Here is a 24,117-nt window from a genome sequence, read left to right on the forward strand (position 1 = left end):
AGCCCCGCCCCCACACACGCGAAGCCGCGCCCACGGAGCGGCCCCACCCACCCAGGTTGCCCCGCCCATCGTAGAGGCCACGCCCACACTCTCGGAAGCCACGCCCACACAGAGCCCCCGTCCACTCACGAGGCCACGCCCACACGCGAAGCCCCGCCCCCTCGCTAGGCTCGAGCCCCCACCAACTCCCTGCAGGGAGCCCCGCCCACATGACGTCATGGCGCCGCCGATTGGCTTCCCGGCTCGGGGGCGGGGCCTCCCGCGGCCGGGGGCGGGGCCTCCGGGCGAGCCGCGCTCCTATTGGCCGGGAGCCGCGGGGCGGGCGGGCCGCGTTCTGCGCGTGCGCAGGCTGGGCGCGGCCCCGTGGCAGTTACCGGGGCCGGGAGCACTTCCGGCCGGGCTCTTTCTGCTTCCGGGTCGGGAGCCCTCCCCTCCGCCGCCGCCTCCTCGCTGCGAGTCCGCGGCCGCCGGTACCGGGCGGGGCCGGGGGGGGCTTGGGGGGGGCCCTGGGGGCTCCCGGTAGGGACTGAGTGGGCTCCGGGGGTCCCGGTGCGGCCCTGGGAGGGTCCCGGGGGTGTTCTGGGGGGGTTGTCGGGGTCCCGGTGGGTCCCGGGGGGGTTGCGGGGCCTCGGTTGGGGCCCCGGGGGCTCTGGGGGGGCCCCGGCGGGGGCTGGGGGAGTCCTGGGGGCGTCCCGAGGCCGGGTCTGGGGGTCTGAAGGGATCTGGGGGGGGCCCGGAGGGGTCCCGGTGGGGTCTGGGGGGTCCCCGGTGGGTCCCAGTGGGGTCTGGGGGGGCCCCGTGCACTCCCCATAGGGTCCCGGTGGGGTCTGCGGGGTCCTGGAGGGGTCTGGGGGGTCCTTGGGGGGTCCCAGCGGGGTCTGGGGGGTCCCAGAGGTGTCTGGGGGGTCCCTGTCCTGTCCTCATAGGGTCCCGGTGGGGCCTGGGGGGTCCCTGTGGGTCTCAGTGGGGTCTGGGGGGTCCTCGTGCTGTCCCCATAGGGTCCTGGTGGGTCTCAGTGGGCTTTGGGGGGGGTCCTGGAGGGCTCTGGGGGATCCCTTGTGGTCCCGGTTGTCTGTGGGGGTCCCGGTGTGTTCCCGCTGACCCCGCTCTCCCCCCCCCCCCGCAGCCATGAGGCTGTACAGCCTGAGCGTGCTGTACAAGGGCGAGCCCCGGGTGCAGCTGCTGAAGGCCGCCTACGACGTCTCCACCTTCAGCTTCTTCCAGAGATCCAGGTCAGGCCCCGCGCCCCGCACCGGGGCTCCCGGCGGGACGGTGCCGGCACCGGGACGAGCCCGGCTGGGGGGGCTCACGGCAGCCCCCGGCCGCACCGAGCATCCCCAGGGCATCGCCACCCCCGGGGGCGTTGGGCTCAGCCCCCCCGGGGCTCCTGCTCCAGCCGCCCCCCAACCTGTGGAGGGGGCCAGGGGCTGCCGGCAGCGGCTCCGGGGCATTTCCCAGCCCCCTGCCAAGGTTTTACGGGGTGCTGGGGGCAACGCCGCAGCGAGGGGATCCTAAAAACACCCCCGTGGATGAGTGCGTGAGGGGAAGGAGCGAGCGGGGGCGGCTCTGGGGGCCTCGCTGCTCGCCTCGCCACCGGGCACGGCCGCAGGAGCTGCCTCCCCCCGGGTTTTGGGGGATCCAGCAGCAGTGGGGGTGAACTGAATTGATCTGCCCGGCCCCGTGGCCGTAACAGGAGCCCCTCGGGGAGCCCCCAGCGCTGCAGCTTCCCCCCCCTGGAGCGTTGTGGCTGCTTCCAGGACGGAGCAGATTTATTTCTGCTTGCTCGTGGCTTTTGGCCTCTATTTTATTGCGGGGTGAAAAAAACAAAACAAAACCCTTTTTTTTGTTGTTTTTTTTGGGGGGTTATGCAAAAGTCTGCCTGGCAGGGCTCGAGCTTGGGGCAGTTTCCTGACCTGCCTCAACTCGGATCCAGCGCGAGTGTCCCGGCGGGGCTGGAGGGGAAGGGTTGGAGGGGAAGGGGCGGTGGGGAAGGGCCGGGGCTGCCCGGTGTGCCCCCCCCCCCCTCTGCAGCGGGGTCCGTGTGCTTGCAGCGTGCAGGAGTTCATGACCTTCACCAGCCAGCTGATCGTGGAGCGCTCGCAGCTGGGCAGCCGGGCTTCCGTCAAGGAGCAAGGTGAGCGCCTGGCCGTGCTGCGAGGCACGAAGCCCCCCCCTCGCGCCCCCCTCCCCTGGGTGAACACCGAGAGGTTTTGGGGACAAGGGGGGCGCACAGGGCTGCGCTCACCTCCCCCTCTGAGCCCTCCCTGCTGCCCCAGCGCGGCCACCGGCGGATGGAAACCTCCCGGTGCCGTCTGCTGGTGGAAACGGGGCCGGGGGCAGGCGTTGGGTGCTGGGGGGGGGCTTCAGAGCAGCCCCCCCGATGCCACCTCTGCACGCAGAGTACCTGTGCCACGTGTACGTGCGCAGCGACGGGCTGGCCGGCGTGGTGATCGCCGACACCGAGTACCCGCAGCGCGTCTGCTTCACCTTGCTGGACAAGGTGAGCGGGGCCGCGGGTGGCAATTTAAGGGGGGGGGGGGGGGGATGTCCCGCGGGGGCCGTGCCGTGGAAATAACCCCCCCGCTGCTCCGCTCGCAGGTGCTGGAGGAGTTCAGCAGGGAGGTGAGCCGGGCCGAGTGGCCCGCGGGGTCCCCCGGCACCATCGGCTACGCGGCGCTGGACGGGTACCTCAGCAAGTACCAGGTACGGGGGGGGGCCACCTCGGGGTGGGGTCCGGGGGGGCTGCCGGCCCCCTCCTCCCCTTACACCACCCTCCTCGCACCCCCCCCAGAACCCCCGCGACGCCGACCCCATGACCAGAGTGCAGGCGGAGCTGGACGAGACCAAAATCATCCTGGTGAGGAGCTGATCCCGCTCCCTCCCATGGGTGCTCCCCACACCCTTGGGTGCCCCCCACCCCCTCCGGGTGCTCCCCACCCCCCCGGGGTGCTCCCCCCTCGCTTTGGGGGTCCCGAATAGCCGACGGGGTGCCCGGTGCCCGTTCCCCTGTGCAGCACAACACCATGGAGTCGCTGCTGGAGCGCGGGGAGAAGCTGGACGACCTGGTGTCCAAATCGGAGGTGCTGGGGGCGCAGTCCAAAGCCTTCTACAAAACCGTGAGTGCGACACCCCCCCCCCCCCCCCCCACAAGGGAGGGACCCCCCCGCGGGCCGGGAGTGGGTTTGGGGCAGAAGCAGCCCCCGGGGGGGGCCGGGTGTGGGGTCGGGCAGGGGGCTCGGCTGCCCAAACCCAGCCGTGGAGCTCCTCGGCCCCCCCCAAACCCCGTGTGGGGTGCCCCCGCGGTGCCCTGAGGCCCCCTCTCGCCCCCCCCCCCCCCCCCCCGCCAGGCTCGGAAGCAGAACTCGTGCTGTGCGGTGATGTGACCCCCCCGCGGGGGGCTCCTGCCCCGGCCCGCCAGGCCCTCGCCCCCCCCTCGGATCTCGGACTGGACGCGGAGCCCCGGAGGCTCCGGGGCCGCCGCTCGGGATGAGCCCCCCCGGGCACCGCGGCTGAGAGGACCCCGCGCCGGGGGGGCGGGGGGCAAGGGGAGAGCTGTGGCCCCCCCCCCCGGCCCTCGCCCTCCCCCGGGGCGGCTCGGGCTGCGTTGTGCCCCTCCCCGCACCGATGCCTGTAACACCAGCGAGTGCCTCCGCGCTGCCAGCCCCGGGGGGGGCTCGGGGAGAGAGGAGCTGGGACCCCCCCCCCCAGCACGGGGCATGGAGGGGGGGGGATTTATGCATCTGTGTCCCCGGGGGGGGCGGGTGGGAGCAGGGAAATGCTTGGGGTGGGGCTGCTCGGGTTGGGGCTGTGCCCCCTTGGGGGGGACACACGGGGTCGGCCCCCACACCCCTTCCCTTGGGGGGGGGGGAGGGAAGCTGGGGGGGGGTCCATGCTATGGGGCTGCCCCCCCCCAGGTGGGTCCGAGCCCCCCCCTTACCCCCTGTTCCTGTGGGGTGGGTGGGAGCCAGCGGGATGGGTGCTTGGCGTGGTGGAGGGGGTCCCCATTTTCCCCCCTCCCTCAGCCCCGGGGGGGGGGGGCTCAGCCTCATGGGGGGGCTCAAACGGGGCCCCCCCCCCCGGTCTCGGTGGGCAGCTTTGTGTCGGGGCTGTATCGGGGCTGTCGCAGCCCATAAAGTTCTCTGTGATGGTCGTGGCCTGGCTTGGGCTCCGTGGGGCAGGATCGGGCTTCGAGGGGGGGGGGGGGTTCAGCAACGCTCAGCCTCGTGTCCCCCCCCCGCTCTGTGAGGGGGGGGGTGTTGGTGGTCGTTTTTCCTCATAATTTATTAGCAGTTTTTTTGTTTTTTTTTTTTTTTTCCCGAGACAAAAACGAAATCAGAGTTCATCTGTTACACTTACAAGGCTCAGAAAGAAAAGACGAAGGGGTGTGGGTGGGGGGGAATAGAGAAAATTTTTTTTTGGGGGGGGGGGGGAACGGAAAAGAACGAGAGAAAAAGGGGAGGAGGAGGAGGAGGGGGGGGGGGAGAGAAGTTTGGCAACGCTCCACCAGCATTCAGGGACGGAAACAGCTCAGCTCAGCTCCTCGACAGACAGCGGGGTGCTCCCGCGCAGGGCATGCAGAAAGGAAAAAGCTGCCCCCCCCCTGCCCCCCCCCCCCCCCACCCCACCACCACCACCACCCCCCCCCCAGCCACAAACAGCCCCCGGCGCCGGGAGTGCGAGGAGGGGACACCTCGGAGGAGGAGGAGGAGGAGGAGGAGGAGGAGGGGAGGGGGGGAGAAAAATTTGGGGGGGGGGGGGGGTTGGGGTGAGCCCCCCCCCTCCCTGGGGGTGCGGGGGGGGAGCAGCGCCCTTGGTGCGGGGGGGGGGCCCGGGGGGGGCCGGCGGAGCAGCCTGTGCCCCCTAAGAGACCCGCTCTCTTAGTCTATAAAGTGCTTTCGACGCTGCCTCAGTGCTGGCCCCCCCCCCCCCCCCAAAAAAAAATCCCAAAATTCCTCCCCCCATTCCTTCCCCCCCCCCTCCACTTTAGATGTCCGGCTCCCCCCCCCCCTCACCCCCCCCCCCCAAGGGGCTGCGGGAACAGCCCCGGCCCCACAATTTGGGAATTGGGGGGGGGGGGGGGGGGAGCAGCCCTGGGGGTGTTTTTTTTTGGGGGGGGGGGGGGGGGGATTTTTTGGGGTTGTGGGGGGGGCACCGGCTGCTCCCGCGGGAATTCAAAAATAAAGAGCTCTCTCTATGTACAGGGGCCCGGGGAGGGGGGGGGGGGGTATTGGGGAGGGGGTTTTAAGGGGGGGGGGGGTATTGGGGGGGGGGGGCGAGCGAAAGCGGAGCCCAAAAACGCGACATCCACCACCAGCGACAGCGAAACTCCACGAGCACAGCCGGGGGGGCGGGGGGGGGGCCGGGCCAACCCCCCCCCCCGGCCCGGCGCAGACGGGCTTCGGGGGGCGGAGGGGGGGGGCAAAAAAGGGGAAAAGGAGGGGGGTCAGGGAACGAGGGGGGGGGGGGTTTCCGGCAGCTTCCCCCCCCCCGCACGTCGGTGGGGGTCGGTGTGAGATGATTGAAATTTTTTGGATTTTTTTTTTTTTTCTATTTGTCGTTTTTGCTTTTTTTTGTCTTTTTTTTTTTTTTTTTCCTCCTTTTTCTGCAAACGCAGGCACTGGGGGGGGGGGGGAATGGGGGGGGGGGGGGCACAGGCATGCGGACGCGTGCTCCGGGATCGCGGCCGCATCTCCGTCGGGCCGGACCCAGGCTTGGGGGGGGGGTCTGAGGCTTAAAGGGGGGGGTCTGAGGCTGAGAGGGGGGGTCTCAGGCTGAGGGGGGGGGTCTCAGGCTGGGGGGGGGCTTCAGGCTTGGAGAGGGGGGGGTTGCTCAGGCAGAGGGGCGTCCTCAACCCGAGCTTTGGGTTCTCAGGGTGGTGGTTTTTTTTTTGTTGTTTTTTTCCTTTTTTTTCCTTTTTTTTTTCGGGGAGGGGAGGTTGTGGGGGGGGGCCGGCAGCCTCGTGGCCCCCACCGTGCCACCCTCACCTTCACTGGAGGGGGGCGACGGGCGCCCCCGAGCCGTGGAAGTGGACGTTCTGCCACTTGCCCTCGCGGCGGTGCCAGACGCGCGTCTCCTCGGACTGGCTGGTGCGCGGGCGGCCCTGCGCGTCCAGGTACTGCGTGAGGCGGATGTAGGCGATGCAGGCGGCGTCCTCCCCGATGACGTGCACGTGGGGGTTCAGGATGGTCGTGTGGATCGGCTTGTTGTTCTTGGACAGCACTGCGGGCAGCCCGTCAGCCGGGGGGGGGAGGGAAGGGGTAGGGGAAGGGAGAGGGGTAGGGGTACGGGCAGGGCAGGCAGGGGTACGGGCAGGGGTAGGGGTACAGGCAGGGAGAGGGGCAGAGGTACGGGTAGGGAGAGGGGCAGAGGTACAGGCAGGGGTAGGGGTATGGGCAGGGGTACAGTGAGGGGTACAGGCAGGAGTAGGTGCAGGGGTACAGGTAGGGGTACGGGCAGAGGTATGGGCAGGGGTACAGCAAAGGGTACGGGTAGGGGTATGGGCAGGGGTACAGGCAGGGAGAGGGGCAGAGGTACGGGCAGGGGTATGGGCAGGGGTACAGGTAGGGGTATGGGTAGGGAGAGGGGCAGGGGTACAGGCAGGGGTACAGGTAGGGTTACGGGCAGAGGTACAGGCAGGGGTACAGCGAGGGGTACAGGTAGGGGGTGAGGGCAGGGGTATGGGCAGAGGTAGGGGTAGGTGCAGGGGTATGGGCAGGGGTACAGGCAGGGCAGGCAGGGGGGAGGGCAGGGGTAGGTGCAGGGCAGGCACCCAGGCAGGGAGCAGGCAGGAACACCACCAAGGACGCAGGCAGGGATGGATGCAGGAGCAGCACCAGCAAGGGCGCAGGCAGGGATAGGCACCAGGGTACAGGCAGGGTGCAGGCAGAGATGAGGGCAAGGATATAGGCAGGGTGCGGGCAGGGTACGGGCAGGAACACCAGCAAGGACCCGGGTGAGGCTGCAGGAGCAGTACCAGCAGGGACATGGGCAGGGTGCAGGCAGGGGGCAGGCAGGGTGCAGGCAGGGCTACCCCCAAGGACACAGGCAGGGTGCAGGCAGGGACGCAGACGAGCACAGGCAGGATTTGGGGAGCAGTACGAGCACGGGTGCGGGCAGGGAGCCAGGTAGGGCTGCAGGAGTGCCACCAGCACGGGTCCAGGCAGGGACGGACCCGAGGGTGCGGGCAGGAGCACGGGCAGGGGGCAGGCAGGGCAGGCAGAAGGGACACGGGCAGGGGGTGGGCAGGACGGAGGGATGGAGGGACGGGCAGGGGCTGGGACGGGTGTCTGGGCACGGGGACGGGCAGGGACAGGCAGGAGCAGGCAGGGACAGGCAGGAGCAGGGCCGGGCACTCACAGTTCTCGAAGTAGAAGCGGTGGAAGTCCATGCCCTCCACCAGGTTGCCCAAGGCCTCGGGCTCGAAGGAGGTGAGCCCCGGGTCGCAGATCTTCCTGCAAGGCGCTCTGTGAGCCACGGACCCCCCCCAGGACCCCCTCCCCACCCCCCAGAACCCCCCCGCCCGGCCCCCACTCACGCGTAGGCCTCGAAGTCCCCGTTGTTGACGGCCTCGATGAGCTGCTCCGTGATCTTGATGATCTCCTGCTTGCGGGCTGGGGGGGGGACACGGGGGGGGTCACGGCCCCGAACCGCAGCGGGGTGCCCAGGGGACCCCCAGGAGGAAGAGGAGGAGGAGGAGGAGGAGGAAGGTGCCAAAGGAGCCAGGCTGGGGACAGACGGACACAGGGAGAGGGGCTGGGGGCGGACACGAGCTAGGACGGGGACAGAGCATGGGGACAGGGACATGGGGACAACGCACGGGGCATGGGGACAGACACCAGGACCATGGGGACAGACGCAGGACACGGGGACGGACACGCAGGACATGGGGACACACAGCCAGGTGGCTGATGGGGACACGGGGACAGACGGACAGCCCCTGGGTCGGACTCTGCGTGCCCTGGACCCGGTGTCTGCGTTCCCACCGCCAGCAGCCGTCCCTCCCAGCACGTCCCAGTGCCTCCCAGTACCATCCAGTGCATTGCAACAGATCCCAGTTCCATGCAAGCGCATCCCAACACAGCCCAGTGCCGTCCCATCGCGTCCCAGTACATCCCAGTGTCACTCCAGTGCACTCCGACATGTCTCTCCCAGAGCATCCCATCGCATTCCAGTGTGTCCCAGTGCACTCCGATACACCACAGATCCATCCTGCTGCAATCCCACCACATCCCAGTACAAACCAGTGCCATCCCAATTCATCCCAGTGTCACCTCAGTGTGTTCCAGTGCCATTCCAGTGCCACTCCAGTATAACCCAGTGTGGCTCAGTGCATCCCAACAGCAACCCCATGCGTGCCAGTGTGTCCCAGTGGCATTCCAGTGCATCCCAGTTCCATGCCAATGCACTGCATTACCATCCTATCGCATCCCAGTGCCTCCCAGTACCATACTAGTGCCATCCAGCACAGCCCAGTTCCATCCAGTGTGTCCCAGTGTTGCATCCCAGTCTGTCTCAGAGCATCCAGTTCCACCCCAGCTCATCTCAATGCATTCCCAGTGCCACCCTAGTGCATCCCAGTGTCCCTCAGGGCCATGCTAATGCATCTCAGCGCCACTCCAGTACACTCCAGTGTGCCCCAGTGCCACACCAGTGCATACCAGTACAACCCCGTGCCATCCTAGTGCACCATAATGCATCCTGGTGCCTCCTCAGAGCCATTCCAGTACACCCCAGTGGATCCCAAGGCCATGCTGAGGCATCCCAGTTCCATCCCAGTGCATCCCAGTGCCATCTTACTGCACACCAGTGTGCCTCAGGGCACCCCTGTGCCAGCCTAGGCACCCAGGCGTGTTACGGTCCCTCCCAGTGCCACCCCAGTGCAGACCAAAGCTGCCCCGGTGCCGTCCCAGTGCACCCCAGTGCCATGCCAGTGCATTCCAGCACACTTCAGTTCCATCCCAGTTTGACCCAGTGCTATTCCAATGCATAACATCACACTCCAGTTTGTCCCAGTGCAACTCAGCACATCCAGTGCCATCCTGCTGTATCCCAGTGCCCTTGCAGTGTGTCCCAACGCATCCCAGTTCCATTCCAGTGCATCGCAGTACCAGTCTACTGCTTCCCAGTGCGTCCCAGCACACCCCAGTTCCACCCAGTGCATCCCAGTGCCATCTCCATGCATGTCAAGTCACCTCGGTGCCATCCCGCTGCATCCCTGAGTCATTCCAGTGCATCCCAGTGCCAACTTATTGCATCCTGTGCATCTCAATGCCTTCCAGTGCCGCCCCAGTATACCCCAGTGCCACTCCAGCATACCCCAGTACAGCTCTATGATACTCCAGGGCATGCCAGTTCATCCCAGTGCCATGCCACCATGCCCCAGTGCATCCCAGTATTAGCTCAATGTGCCCCAGTGCATTCTCATGCCAGCCCAGTGCACCTTAACGCATTCTGGTGCCATCCCAGTGCATCCCAGTGCATCCCAACACGTCCTAGGTCCATCCCAGTGTACCCCAATGCATCCCAGTGCCATTGCAATGTATCCTACATCCATCCCAGTGCACCCTGGTACCATCCCAGTGCATCCCAGCGTATCCTGGCTCCATCCCAGTGCCATTCCAACATATCCCAATGCATCCCAGCACCATCCCAGTGCATCCCAGTGCATCCTAGCGCATCCCAGTGACATTCCAATGCATCCCAGTGCATCCTAGCTCCATCCCAGTTCATTTCATACCATTCCGAAGCATCCCAGTACATCCTAGCACCATAGGCATTCCAGGTGTCCCCAGTGCCTTCCTAGAGTCGTCCCAGTCGCCATTCAATGCACCTCAATGCATCCCCCATCCCAGTGCCACTCAATGCATCCAGTCATCCCAGTGCCATTCCAATTAATTCCAACATATTCCAGCTCCATCCCAGTGCATCCCAAAGCCTTTCCAGTGCATCCCAGCTCCATCCCAGTGCCATTCCAATGCATCCCAGTGCCTCTTAGCCCATCCCAGTGCATCCCAGTGCCATCCCAAGTGCATCCCAATGCATTCCAGCTTTCAGCTTATCCAGTGCCATTCCAGTGCACACCAGTACTTCTTAGCGCTATCCCAGTGCCGTTCCATCAATGCCCTCCAGTGCATCCCAGTGCCATTCCAGTGCACCCCAGTGCCCCATAGTGCCATTCTAACGCCCCCCAATGCATCCCAGTGTCATCCCAGCGCACCCCAGTGCCATTCCAACGTCCTCCAGTGCAGCCCAGCGCATCCCAGTGCCATCCCAGTGCCACCCAGCTCCACCCCCGCCCCCCCACGCCCCCGTCACCTTTCGTGTCCTCGTCCTCGATGGTGGTGTTGGTGCTGTCGGACGACTCCTGCCAGCGGGAGGGCGGCGGTGCAGAGGGAGAGACGGGGGGGGGGGCAGGAAGGGAGGGGGTGTCAGCGCCCGCCGGGGGGGGGTCTACACGCCCCGGCCGCGGGGTGCCGGCTCCCCGGACGGCGCAGGGACACGGGGAGCCCCCACACCCCCCCCGGCCCCAGCCACGAGCCCCCAGCCCGCCCGGCCCCGCGGAGATGGGAGATGTGCGGGGAGGATGGAGGCGGAAAGCGGAGAGAAAGAGAGAGAGAGAGAGAGAGAAAAGAGGGGGGGGGGATAAAATAAAGGGGGGGGGGTCACGGCCCCGGGGGGGGGCAGCAATACCTTAATGCCGTCCACAGGGTTATGAATTACGGTAGTTTGAGGCTCCTACAGGAGAAGGAAGAGAGACAGAGGAAGGCGAGGAGAGAGGGGAGAGGAGGAGGCGAGGAGAGACCAGAGCACAGCAGTGGGGGGGGGGGGGGGGGAGAGAAATTTGGAGGGGGGGGCACGCGGACGGGGGGCACAGACCCAGAGCGGGGTGGGGAGGGCGGGAGGGGGGAGAGAAGCAGAGTCGTTAGTCCAGCGCAAGCCCGATGGTTTAATTGGGAGAGAGCAGAGGGGGGGCGAGAGCCCAGAGGGACCCCTGGGGAGGGCGATTTGGGGGCTGGGGGGGGGGGGAGCCCCCTGCCCGTATCCTGCACCCACCGTGCCGGGCGCGCCGCGTCCTGCCAGGGTGGTCGTGGTGGGCGCCCCCCCCGGGGCCGCATCCTGCACCCACCTGCTGAGCGGGGTCCTGGGGCCCCGTGCCCACGTCCTGCACCCATTGCGCTGACCCCGTGGGCAGCCCCGTGCCCGCGTCCTGCACCCACCTGGTGAGCCGGGTCCTGGTGCCGTGACCCCATCCGTGTCCCCGTGGCCATATCTTGTACCCACTGTCCCAGTAGGGTCGTGGTGCTGTTCCTGTCCCCGTGCCCGCGTCCTGCACCCACCTGGTGAGCCAGGTCCTGGTGCCATGACCCCATCCGTGTCCCCATGGCCGTATCTTGTACCCACTGTCCCAGTAGGGTCCTGGTCCCCATCCCCATGGCCGCATCCTGCACCCACCGTGCCGGCAGGGTCCTGGTGTTGTCCCCATCCCTGTCACCACATCCTGCACCCACCTGATGAGCCGGGTCCTGGTGCCGTGACCCCATCCTTGTCCCCGTGGCCGTATCCTGCACCCACTGTCCCAGTAGGGTCCTGGTGTTGTCCCCCTGCCCATGGCCGCATCCTGCACCTCACCGCATGGGGCACGGTGCCCATCCCCGTGGCTGCATCCTGCACTTCACCTGGGTCCTGGTGCCGTGACCCCATCCGTGTCCCCGTGGCCGCATCCTGCCCCCACTGTCCCAGTAGGGTCCTGGTGCTGTCCCTGTCCCCGTGGCCGCATCCTGCACCCACCTGATGAGCCAGGTCCCGGTGCTGTCCCGTCCCCGTCCCCCTGTCCGTGGCCGCATCCTGCACCCACCGTGCCGGCCGCATTGGCTGGGGGGGGGGGGGGCTTGGAAAAGGGGAGGGGGGGGGGGCACGAGGAAGGTTCCCCCCCCGGGCTGCCGGTGGCTCTGGGGACGCCCGAGGCGAGCATGGCGATGGATGCGATGGGATGGTGGGATGGAGGGGGGGGGGGCGCGGGGGGGCACGAAGGGGCTCGGCTCCTCGTGGCCCCCCCCGGGGACACAGCGGGCGGGGGGGGGGCACCTACCAGCGCCGCCGGCGGGAGCGTCCCCTTGGGGCTGGTGACACCGGCGCTGCCTTTGGTGCTGTTGGTCTGCGGCTGAGGGGGGGGAGAAATGGTGCGTGACCCCCCCGCAGCCGTGTGCCCCCCCCCCCAGCGTCCCCTCACCTTGACGCCGTCGGCTTTCTTGTTGAGCAGGCTCTTAAGCTGCTGTGGGGGGGGGGAAAGCAGAGCGTCAGCGCCGTGCCCCCGCCCTGGGGACAGGGCCACCGTCCCCCCCCCCCGCCCGGCAGCGCCCCTTGGGGGGGGGGGCACCGGGGGGGGGGCGAAGCGGGGAGCCGGGGGTGTGGCTTACCTTGGAGAAATGCAGAGAGGAAAGCGAGAGAGAGAGAGAGAGAAAGAGGGGGGGGGGAGAGGGAGGGCGAGAGAGAGAGAGAAAGGGGAGGGGGGGGGGGAATTTGGGGAAGGGGGGGGGGGAATGGGTTAAAAACTCGAGAAAAACACCAAAAAAATCGTCTTGAGAGCAGGCGGCGGCGCAGCCCCGACGTGGTGGTGGCGTCTCACTCCTAGCCTGACCTCGGGGGGGGGGGGGGCACGGGGGGGTGACGGGGGGGGGAGGTGGCACCGGGGGGGGGCCGTGTGTTGGCAGCTCCCCCCCCCCCTCCGGCGCTGGCGTCGCTCCTCCAGGCCCGGTGGCACCGGAGGGGACCCCATGGGGCTGGGGGGGTGGACAAGGGGGGGGGCCGGCCGGTGACGGCACCGGGACCGGCTTTTAGAAAGGGGGGGGGGTGGGACGGGGATAAGGGAGGACTTTGGGGGGGGGGGGGGGACACGGGGACACCCCCGTGACACAGCCGTGTCCCCACGGGTCCCCGGGGGTCCGGGCCCTCCTCGGGAAGCGGGCTGGGGGCAGAGCTGCGGCGCTGAGAGCTCGGGGTCTAAACCAGAGCCCATATCGGGGGGGGGGGGGGGGAACCCCCTTTTTTTTTTTTTTTGGGGGGGGGGGCAGGGGGGGGGCTCGCCGTGGGGGGGGGTTTGAGACCCGCCGAGTGTTTCAGCGGCGCCACAAACACCGGCTGCAGCGCGCTGGAAGCCGTGCGGGGGCATGCGGCGGTGCGGACCCCCCCTTGGGGCAATGAACCCCCCCCCCCCCATGCAGCAGTTGACCCCCCCCCCATGCAGCAGTGACCCCCCCCCATGCAGCAATGACCCCCCCCCATGCAGCCATGCAGCCCCCCCAGTGCGTGGGTGCAGCCCCCCCCGGCAGCGGGGCGATGCTGTGGGATGGAGCAGCAGCGGATGATGGGGGGGGGGCACCTCCCCAAAAAGGGGGGGGCAGCCCCCAAATTCTCCCTGCCCCCCCCTCCCTCCTCCTTCCCACCATGGCCATGTGCTACTGTGGCACCTGGGTGGGGGGGGTGGGTGCTGGGGGGGGGGCACCATGGGGGGGCCCAGGTACCGGGGGGGGTCCTGGGTGCCATGGGGGGGGGGGGCCTGGGTGCTGTGAGGGGTGGGGGGGGGGTGCCATGGGGGTTCCTGGAGGGGGGGTGGAGGTTCCAGGTACCAGAGGGGTCCTGGGTGGGAAGGGGGCACCATGGGGGTCCTGGGGGGGCCCAGGTGCCATGGGGGGGTCCCCAAGTACCATGGGGGGGGCCCAGGTGCCATGGGGGTCCCATGTACTATGGGGGTCCAAGTGCCGTGGGGGGCGGCCCCATTTATTTATTTGGGGTCCTTGGCACTATGGGGGTCCCAAATACCGTGGGGGGGGGGGTGGTCCCAGGTACCACGGGGGTCCCAAAAGTGGCCCCCCAGGGCTGGGTCTGGGGGGGGGGGGACAGGGACATGAGACAAGCGCTGCGGTGCCGGGGAGGGGGCGCCGGGTGCCAGCAGCGGGGACATTTCCCAGCCCCGGGGGGGGGGCACAGGAAAGGCCGGCAAGAGGGGGGGGCGAGGTGATGGGGGGGGGTCACAGGCTTTTTTGGGGGGGGGGGGGCCATGCGTGCGCTCCCATTTCCGAGGAGGGGACCCCGAGACCCGTCGGGGTGGGAGGAAGAGGAAGAGGACGGGGACCAGAGGCAAGCGGGCGGGCGGGGAGGGGGGGGGGTTAGGGGGGTGTTTCTATTTTTGGGGGGGGGGGGTCATCGGGCAGGGGGGGGGGTCTACCTTGTTCCACCAACCCCAGGGGGGCGCCGGAGGCGGCTGCGGACATTGTAGGAGGCGCGGGTGGTCTGTCTGCCCTACTGCGGGCAGGGACGGGGAGAGAGAGGAGAGAAAGGAAGCGACAGCCCGTTAGCTTGGGGGGGGGCGGCGGGGTGGGGGGGGGGGCGGCATTTTGAGGGGGGGGGGGGGGGTGGTCCCGGACACCCCCCCCCCCCCCATCCTCACCACCCGCCGCCGCCGCCACCACCACCGCGGCCGGGCACCACCTGCGCCGTGGGAGGCGAGGGAGCGGAGGTCGGGGGGAGCCCCCCCCTCGTTTCGGGTTTTTGGGCAGCGGAGGTAGGGGGGGGTGTCGTGTGCCCCCCCCAGCCCGCCCCAAAAGCGCCCGTCGGCTCGTGGCCCCGCCCCCCCCAGACAGACACACACACACAAAACCTCCCCCCGGCGCCGTCCTCGAGGCGGGAAAACGGGGAGGGGGCTTCGGGTTGGGGGGGGGGGGGGAGAAAGAGAGAAAAAGAGCGACAGAGAGAAAAGGGGGGGGGGGGGGGGGCGCGGCGAGGCCCCGGGCGCCTTGGGGGGGGGGCGCAGGATGCGGCCCCCGGAGCTCGGCTGCAGGGCGGAGGCGTCCCGGGGCCGGCGGCTGCGTTCGGGGCTCACCTGAGAAGTTCCTGGTGGCCAGCATGGTGGTCAGGATGGCGCCCTGCAACGGCACCCAGACACTGCCAGGGGGGCACGGGGGCGGGGGGGGGCACTGGGAGGTGGGGGGGGGGCACTGGGAGGTGGGGGGGGGCACTGGGAGGTGGGGGGTGGGCACCAGGAGATGGTTGGGGGGCACTGGGATGTGGGTGGGGGCACTGGGATGTGGGTGGGGGCACTGGGACGTTGCTGGGGGCACCGGGAGATGGGTGGGGGCACTGGGACATGGTTGGGGGGCTCTGGGAGATGGCCAGGGGGCACTGGGACATGGGTGGGGGGCACTGGAATATAGGTGGGGGCACTGGGAGATGGCTGGGGGCACTGGGACATGATTGGGGGGCTCTGGGGGATGGCTGGGGGTACTGGGACATGGGTGGGGGGCACTGGGAGATGGCTGGGGGGCACTGGGAGGTGGGGGGGGGCACTGGGAGGTGGGGGGGGGCACTGGGATATGGCCGGGGGGCACTGGGATGTGGTTGGGGAGCTCTGGGACAGAGCTGGGGCTCTGGGAGATGGCTGGGGGTACTGGGACATGGGTGGGAGACACTGGGATGTGGCTGGGGGCACTGGGATATGGGTGGGGGCACTGGAACGTGGGTGGGGGGCTCTGGGATATAGGTGGGGACACTGGGAGATGGCTGGGGGCACTGGGACACAGCCGGGGGGCACTGGGACGTGGGGGGAGGCACTGGAATATAGGTGGGGGCACTGGGATGTGGATGGGGGGCACTGGGACGTGGCTGGGGGCACTGGGATGTGGATGGGGGGCACTGGGACACGGGTCGGGGACTCTGGGATATGGGTGGAGGCACTGGGACGTTGTTGGGGGGCTCTGGGAGATGGCTGGGGGCACTGGGATATGGGTGGGGGCACTGGGAGATGGTTGGGGGGCACGGTGAGATGGTTGGGGGGCACTGGGATGTGGGTGGGGGCACTGGGACACGGCCAGGGGGCACTGGGACGTGGCTGGGGGCACCGGGAGATGGTTGGGGGGCTCTGGGAGATGGCTGGGGGCACTGGGATGTGGGTGGGGGGCTCTGGGACGTGGTTGGGGGCACTGGGATGTGGGTGGGGGCACCAGGAGATGGTTGGGGGGCACTGGGATATGGGTCAGGGCACTAGGACATGGTTGGGGGGCTCTGAGACATGGGTGGGGGCATTGGGACACGGCCAGGGGGCACTGGGACACGGCTGGGGGGGCACCCTGTGACATGGCCAGGGGGCACTGGGACATGGCTGGGGGGCACCGTGACAGGTGGCAAAGCACCGGGCACGGGCAGGACGGGACCGGGGGACACGAGAGGCCACCGGGACGTGGCCGGGACACGGCCACCACCTCCCCCCCCCCGGGGCTCACCTTGAGCTTCCTCCGGCGTTGAATTTTTTCAGGCACTCCACCGTCTCCTGCCTGTGCATCATGGAGGCCACGGTGGAGCGTTGCTGGGGGGGGGGGGACGACAGGGGGGCGTCAGGGCGAGCCGGCGGCGACCCTCGGGGCCGGGTGAGCCCACGGGGGCGGCCGGAAAAATTTGGAGGGGGGGGGGGGTCGCGGGGTGGGGGGGGGGGGCGAGCACTTACGCAGACCCACGGGTGCTTGAGGGCTTCGTGGGCTGTGATGCGCTTGGCGGGGTTGATGGTCAGCATCTGGTTGATGAGGTTTTTCGCTTCGGGGGTCACCGTGTCCCACTCGGGCGAGGGGAACTGTAGGGGGGGAAGAGACGGGGTGGGGGCAGAGGGCGGGCTGCGTCCTGCGTCCCTTTGCGCCCCCCCCAACTCCCCCAGAACGTCCCCCGGGGGGACGCGGCCGCCCGGTGCCGGTGCCGCCCCCTCAGTAGGTTCCAGGGTTAACGGGGTCGTACTCACGTCGTAGGCGCCCGCCTTGATCTGTTGGTAGAGTTTGTGCTGGTCCTCGTCCCAAAAGGGCGGGTAGCCCACCAGCAGGATGTACAGGATGACGCCTGCACGGGGGCGGGGGCGCGGGTCAGGGCGCACCCCAAACCGCCCCGCTGCGCACGGGGGGGGGCCCAACAGAGCGGGGGTGGGCTGATCGGGGTGGGCCCGGGGGGAGGAATGGGTGGGACCAGTATGGGGACTGGGAGAGGAATGGACGGGACCAGTAAGGGGACTGGGGTGAGATGGGGGAGGAATGGATGGGACCACTATGGGGACTGGGATGGGATGGGAGAGGAATGGATGGGACTGGTATGGGAACTGGGAGAGAAATGGATGGGACCAGTATGGGGATTGGGATGGGACTGGGAGAGGAATGGATGGGACCAGTATGGGGACTGGGATGGGATGGGAGAGGAATGGATGGGACCAGTATGGGAACTGGGAGAAGAACAAGAATGGGACCAGTATGGGAACTAGGAGAAGAACAGGGATGGGATCAGTATGTGGACTGGGAGAGAAATTGATGGGACCAGTATGGAGACTGGGAGAAGAACAAGAATGGGACCAGTATGAGGATTGGGAGAGGAATGGATGGGACCAGTACGGGGACTGGGAGAGGAATGGATGGGACCAGTACGGGGACTGGGAGAGGAACAGGAATGGGACCAGTAAGGGAACCGGAAGAAGAAGAGGGACGGGATCAGTATGTGGACTGGGAGAGGAATTGATGGGACCAGTATGGGGATTGGGATGGGACTGGGAGAGGAATGGATGTGACCAGTATGGAGACTGGGATGGGACTGGGAGAGGAATGGGGATGGGACCAGTATGGGGACTGGGATGGGATTGGGAGAGGAATGAATGGGACCAGTATGGGAACTGGCGTGAGACTGGGAGAGGAATGGGGAAGGAACTAGTATAGGGACTGGGAGAGGAATGGATGGGCCCAGTATGGGGACTGGGAGAAGAACAGGGACGGGACCAGTATGTGGACTGGGAGAGGACTGGATGGGCCCAGTCTGGGGACTGGAAGAGGCCAGAACAGGGCCGGGATGGAGGCAGAGGCCGGGCAGGACGGGGGGAATAGGGCCGGGGGCGGGATGTGGGGAACGGGGACGGAGATGGACGGGGACAAGACGGGGGGGATGGGGCCGGGTGGGGGGGGCCCAGTACCAGGCGGGGGGGGCCCAGTACCAGGTTTGGGGGGGGCTGGGGACCCCTCTTACCGCAGGCCCAGATGTCCACGGGTTTGCCGTAGGCCTCCTTGCGCAGGACCTCGGGGGGACAGGTAGCCGGGCGTGCCGGCAAAGCCTGCAGGGAGAGGGGCAGGGGCTGAGCACATGGGGGGGGGTCCGGGGGGGTCTGTGTGGGGTGGGGGGGCTCCCACTCACCGAACCAGGCCTGCTGGTCGCCCTGCACCTCGATGGCGAGGCCGAAGTCGGCCAGCTTCACCGCCGCCCCCTTGCACTTGCTGGCCAGGAGCAGGTTCTCTGGCTGATGGGGGGGGGCACATAATATTTGGGGGGGGGGCACACACACACACACAGACGTGAAACGGCCCCGCATCGCCCCACAGCCCCCCCAAACACACACACACACCCCATAAGCAGCACCTCCGGGAAGGTGAAGGGTGCATGGGGGGGGGGGGGGGTGCATGCTGGCTGCCCCTCACCCCAAAAAAAAAAAATAAATGCCCCCCCCCAGCAGCCAGAAGGCCTCAGATGGATGCAGTGGGGGGGGGTCGCTCACCTTGAGGTCCCTGTGGACGACCCCCATCTGGTGGCAGTGCAGGACGGCCTCCAGGATCTGCTGGATGCAGTGGCTGCGTGCAAACACCCCGCGGGTCAGGGGGCGCCGTGCCCCCCCCCCCGGCGGCTGATCCAGCGCCCGACCCCCCCGCCCTGGGTGTTTTACGTGGGGGGGGGGCACCCAAAGTGGGGATAAACCCCCTCCTCATAGGTACCCCCCCCTCCCCCAGCACTACGCCCATGGGTGCTCCCCTGCATGGGGAGGGGGGTGCTGGGGGTGCTGGGTGGGACCCCCCCCCCCTCCCCCAAGCCCCCCCCTCAAATTTTAAGGGTTGCCCCCCCCCCCAGACAGGACTGACAGTGCGGGGGGGGGGGGGTGAGACGAGACAAGAGAGGGGAGGAGCGGGAGATGAGAGGCTGAAATGGGGGTGAACGGGGAACCCCCCCCCAAAAGGGGGGGGCTTGGGGGGGGGGTGACATCCCCAAATCGGGGAGGGGGGGGGGGGGGCAAAAAAAGTGAGGAGGAGGAGAAGGAGGAAGAAGGGGGGGGGGGGGGTAGAAAAAGGGAGGGGGAAGCCCCCAAGCAGGGGGGGGGCGGCGAGAGGGAGCGCGAGGCTCCGTGGGTGCTGGGCGGGGGGCACGGCCCCCCCCGGGGCCCCCCCCCTCCCGGTTATACTGACCTGCAGCTGCCTGGGCACAAAGGCAAAGTGATGGGTGTGAGAAACGCGTGCTAATAGCTCATGGACACAGTGACTGCAAAACAAAACGGGGGGCGGGGGGCGGCGGGGGGGGACGGGGGTGGGGGGGTTATAGGGTGTGGGACGGGGTGTGGGAGGGGGTTATAGGGTGTGTGGGGGGGGTTATAGGGTGTGGGATGAGGTTATAGGGTGTGGGACGGGGTGTGTGGGGGGGTTATAGGGTGTGGGAGGGGTTATAGGGTGTGGGACGGGGTGTGGGACGGGGTTATAGGGTGTGGGACAGGGTGTGGGATGGGGTATGGGATGGGGTTATAGGGCATGGGATGGGGTATAGGGTGTGGATGGGGTATGGGATGGTGTTATAGGGTGTGGGATGGGTCATAGGGTACGGGTTATAGGGTTATAGGATGGGTTAGGAAGCAGGAGAGCAGGTTGTAGGGTATGGGACGGGGTATAGGGTATGGGATGGGGTTATATGTGTGGGATGGGTTATAGGGTGTGGGATGGGTTATAGGGTGTGGGATGGTTATAGGGTGTGGGTTATAGGGTATAGGACGGGTTAGGAAGCAGAAGAGCAGGTTATAGGGTTTGGGATAGGGTATAGGGTACGGGATGGGTCATAGGGTATGGGACAGGTTATAGGTTATGGGAAAGGTTATAGGGTATGGGATGGATTAGGAAGCAGGAGAGCAGGTTATAGGGTATGGGACAGGGTATAGGGTATGGGATGGGGTTATAGGGTATGGGATGGGGTTATAGGGTATGGGTTATAGGGTATAGGATAGGTTAGGAAGCAGGAGAGCAGGTTATAGGGTATCGGACAGGTTATAGGGTATGGGATGGGTTAGGAAGCAGGAGAGCAGGTTATAGGGCATGGGACAGGTTATGGGGTATAGGACAGGTTTTAGGGTATAGGGCAGGTTATAGGGTACGGGACAGGTTAGGAAGCAGGAGTGGAGTTTATAGGGTATGGGGCAGGTTGTAGGGTATGGGACAGGTGAGGGGACACGGGGCAGGTTAGGAGCAGGAGGACAGGTTATGGGGCATTGGGGCAGGTTATGGGGCATTGGGGCAGGTTATGGGGCATTGGGGCAGGTTGGGGGGGGGGCAAGGAGGCAAAACACAGGGAACGGGGTGCCGGGGGTGGGCGGGGGGGGGACAGCGAGCGGAGGGGTAGCGGTGGGACAGACGGACACACGGACGGACACACGGACACGCACAGAGCCCGAGCGACGCGTGATGGGAGACAGAGGGGGGGGGGGGTGGGTGGAGGGGACGGGGACGGGGACGGGGGGGGACATGGGGGGGAGCACGGGGAGGGGGGTACGGGTTTGGGGGGGGGAGATGGGGGGGAACGAGAGAGGGGGAGAAACAATGTTGTGAAAGCCCAGAGACCACGGGGACGGGCACACGGCGGGCACACAGGGCGCTGGGGCACGGCACCGGCACGGGGGGGGGGCCCCGGGGTTGGGGGGGAGGGGGGGGGGGGACACGGTGGGGGGGGGGTGGGGAGAGAAAAAGGGGTGGGGGGGGGGGGGCGGTGGGAACCCAGAAGCAGAATGGAGCCGGGGTTGTTGTTGGGGGGGGGGGGTTATGGGGAAAAGGGGGGGGGGGGTCACGGGCACTGTCCCCCCCCCCCTTAAAAAAAGCGGGGTGCCCCCCCCCTGCTGGAGCTGCTCCCCCCCCCACTCCCCCCGCAGCGCCTGGGGGGGCCGGGGGGGGGGCGCGGGGGCTCACCTGGCGTCCGCCTCGCTGTAATACTCCCGCGCCACGATGTCCTCGAACAGCTCCCCGCCGGTCACCCTGCAAGGCAGCGCTGTCACCCTGCGCCCCCCCGGGGACACCCCCGCACGGGGACACCCCCTTGGGGACACCCCCGTTTGGGGACACCCCCCCACGGGGACACCCCGCACTCACAGGTCGAAGACGAGGTAGTGGAAGCCCTCCTCCGAGATGCTGTCGTGGAGCCGCACTGCGGGGGACGGGGACGCGCTGAGGGGGGGGGCCCCAAGTGGCACCCGGGTGGCCCCCAGCACCCCCCCAGGTGCCACCCACAGGACCTCAGGACGTCCCCAGGCGCCACCCGGCGCACCCCCGGCTGCCACCCAAAGTCCTCGGGCGTCCCAAGGGGTCCCCAAATGCCCCCCAGCACCCCCCCAGGTGCCACCCCGCCGCGTCCCCAGGTGCCACCCGGCAGCACCTCAGCCGTCCCCAGGCACCCACGGGTGCCACCCGACATCCCCAGGTGTCCCCAGATGTCCCCAAGCACCCCCCGGGGACCCCCCCCGGCACCCCCCGGTGCTGCCCTGCTGTCCCCCAGCTGTCCCCAGGTGCCCCCCCCGTCCCCACTCACCGATGTTGGAGTGCTTCAGCAGACGGCAGATGCGCGCCTCCCGCTCCAGCTTCTGGTGGTCTGGGGACAGGGGGGCTCAGGGGGGCACGGACGGGTCCCCGCCCCCCACCCTGACCCCGTCCCCGTCCCCGTCCCTGCCCCCATCCTGTCCCTGTCCCTGTCCCTGTCCCCGTCCCCGTCCCCGCTCCAGCCTCAGGCACCCCCACGTTCCCAACCCGCTCCCTGCAGGTGGCTGCGGGTGTGCACACGCGTGTGCACGCGGCGGATTTACACGGCTGCCTCTCCGTGCTCGTGCACACGCGTGTGATTGTGCACACACGGAGCTGTGCACATGCAAGGGGTGCACACACCCGTGTGCATGCCTGGCCGGGTGCGTGCCGTGCGTAACGCGTGTGCTGGTGCACGCGTGTGGTTGTGCACGCGTGTGGTTGTGCACGCGTGTGCGGGTACCCGCGTGTGAGGGTGCACGTGTGTGTGCACAACTCTACCTGGCTGTGCACAACTGTAACCCACGTGCACGTGCGTGCACAACTGCGCTGTGGTGCACGTGTGTGTGCAGCTCTACCCACGCGCAGTGCCCCCCCCAGGAGGCTGTGTCCCACGCGTGCAAGTGTGCCCACCCCCCGTTGCTCGGCACAGCTGTGCCTGCTCACACCCGCGTGCACACGACAGCTGTGCACACCTGTGCACACCCCTCACGCCTGTGCACACACCTGTGCGGTGCTCGGGGGCACGCACACGCCTGTGCTCACAGCCACGACGCTGCTTGTGCACGCAGCACACCCCCCTGGCACGTCACTGGTGTGCACACACGTGTCCTGCTCACACCTGCGCACGACGCAGCCTGCTCACGTGTGCACGCACACGCAGCCAGGCACAGACCGCTTGCACACACACACGTGTGCACACACACACCTGCACACATATTTGCACACACACGTGCACATGCACACTGCTTGCACACTTGCACACGCTGCTTGCACACTCACTTGCACACACTGCTTGCACACTCGGTTATTACCCGCACACACACACTTGCCCTCAGCCGTGCACGCACGCTGCTCACGCACATTTGCACACCCCCCCCCGTGCACACGCTGCTCGTGCACGCTTGCACACCCTTGCACAATCACCTGCATGCACACACACACTTGCACGCACCCCCTGCACACACACACACACGCACACACACACACACATACGCACACGTGCCCCCCCCTTGCACACTTACACACTTGCCCCCCCCCTCCCCACCCCGCTCCCACTGCCCACACACGTCCCCGTGGGCAGTGCCCGGGGGGCAGCCCCAGCCCCACAGCGCTGCCCCCACCCCAGGCCGCTCTTTTTGCTGGGGGGGTCCGGGGGGCTCTGGGGGTCCCGGGGGGGCTCTGGGGGTCCCCGGGGGGGGGCGGGGGGGGTCCGTACCTCTGGCCGAGAGCTTCTTGGTGTTGATGATCTTGGCGGCGTACTCATGGCCGGTGCAGAGCTTGACGCAGCGCCGGACCACCGAGAAAGCCCCCCTGGGGACAGGGACGGAGGGGGGGGGGGTCGGCTCAGTGCCCCCCCCCCAAAAAACCACAACCCACCCCCCCCCCGGACACACCCCTCCCCATGACTCAGCACCCGCGGCCGTGACTCAGCACCGGGGCGAGCCCCGAACGCCCCCCGCCCGGGTTATATTTGGGGAGAGGGGGGGGGGAGGGGGGGTGGTGATTTGGGGGGGGGGGGGGAGGGGGGGGTACAAGGTGGGTGGGGGGCGCTGACACCGGGTGGCACCGCGGGGGGGGCGTGGGAAGGATCCGGCACCCGCAGCCGGTTGCCATGGGGACGCCGGGTGGCCCGGATGGCGGCGGCGGGCACGGGGCCCGGCTGCGGGCACGGCGGGGGGGGGGGGACACGGGGGCACCCCCTGAGGGTGGGGGGGCAGGGGGGGGGGGCAGCACCCAGCGGGGCCATCCCCGAGGCCCCCCACCCAAAAACAAGTGTGTGCCCCCCCGCCGGTGTCCCTCGATTGTCCCCTGCCCGTCTGCGGGGGGGGGGGGGGCACCGGGACCCCCACCCGCAAGGCTCTGCTGCTGCCCCCCCCCAAAAAAAAAAATAAATTTGGGGGGCTTAGAGCAGCTCGGGGGGGTCACAGCCCCCCCCTTGTGGGGCACGGACCCCCCCCCCCCACGCGATGGGTTGGGACCTGGAAGCTGGGGGGTCCCCACCGTGTGCCCCCCCCCCCCCATATGGCCCCTGGGGGCAGGGGAGGTGCCGGGTGCCCCCCCCCCGTGCCTCAGTTTCCCCGGGGGGGGGCACGGCCGAGGTCCCCGGCTCTCGGCGGGGGGGGGGACACGCGGTGATGGCGGGTGACACCGGGGGGGGGGGGCGCGTTGCCACGGCAACCGGGACGGATGCTGGATTTGGGGGAGGGCGAGGCGGTGCGACCCCCCCTCCGGTGCACCCCCCCCCCCCCCACAAAAAAAATAACCCCTTCCTTGGCTGCTGCTCCATGGGGGGGGGGCT

General features: G+C 68.2%; 2 protein-coding genes across 2 annotated transcripts; one reads left to right on the top strand and one right to left on the bottom strand.

The window, feature by feature from the left end:
* Window positions 1-355: 355 nt before the first annotated feature.
* On the top strand, window positions 356-3,736 carry YKT6 (YKT6 v-SNARE homolog). Its single transcript, XM_084302161.1, has 8 exons — window positions 356-470; window positions 1,127-1,232; window positions 2,052-2,134; window positions 2,400-2,500; window positions 2,599-2,703; window positions 2,792-2,857; window positions 3,015-3,116; window positions 3,348-3,736. Exons 2-8 carry the CDS (start codon window positions 1,129-1,131, stop codon window positions 3,381-3,383), a joined length of 597 nt encoding a protein of 198 aa, XP_084158287.1. The 5' UTR covers window positions 356-470; window positions 1,127-1,128; the 3' UTR covers window positions 3,384-3,736.
* A 2,250-nt stretch (window positions 3,737-5,986) lies between these two features.
* CAMK2B (calcium/calmodulin dependent protein kinase II beta) lies at window positions 5,987-18,586 on the bottom strand (the record flags this gene model as incomplete). The annotated part of the gene is given in 17 exon segments (XM_084302153.1): window positions 5,987-6,219; window positions 7,357-7,451; window positions 7,535-7,610; window positions 10,315-10,363; window positions 10,690-10,734; window positions 12,089-12,160; window positions 12,230-12,265; window positions 12,267-12,271; window positions 14,879-14,921; window positions 16,275-16,291; window positions 16,294-16,357; window positions 16,496-16,618; window positions 16,781-16,875; window positions 18,037-18,091; window positions 18,093-18,121; window positions 18,202-18,304; window positions 18,560-18,586. Coding segments are annotated over 17 exon segments (1,167 nt in total).
* Window positions 18,587-24,117: the final 5,531 nt, after the last annotated feature.

The sequence above is a fragment of the Netta rufina genome (assembly GCF_964035555.1).
Source record: "Netta rufina genome assembly, chromosome: 27".
In the NCBI taxonomy this organism is placed as follows: domain Eukaryota; kingdom Metazoa; phylum Chordata; class Aves; order Anseriformes; family Anatidae; genus Netta; species Netta rufina.

Coding starts and splice junctions, on each gene's coding strand:
- YKT6 (XM_084302161.1), top strand. CDS start 1,129: ATGAGGCTGTACAGCCTGAGCGTGCTGTACAAGGGCGAGCCCCGGGTG. Junction 1,233..2,051: donor AGCTTCTTCCAGAGATCCAG/GTCAGGCCCCGC, acceptor GTGTGCTTGCAG/CGTGCAGGAGTTCATGACCT. Junction 2,135..2,399: donor GGCTTCCGTCAAGGAGCAAG/GTGAGCGCCTGG, acceptor CTCTGCACGCAG/AGTACCTGTGCCACGTGTAC.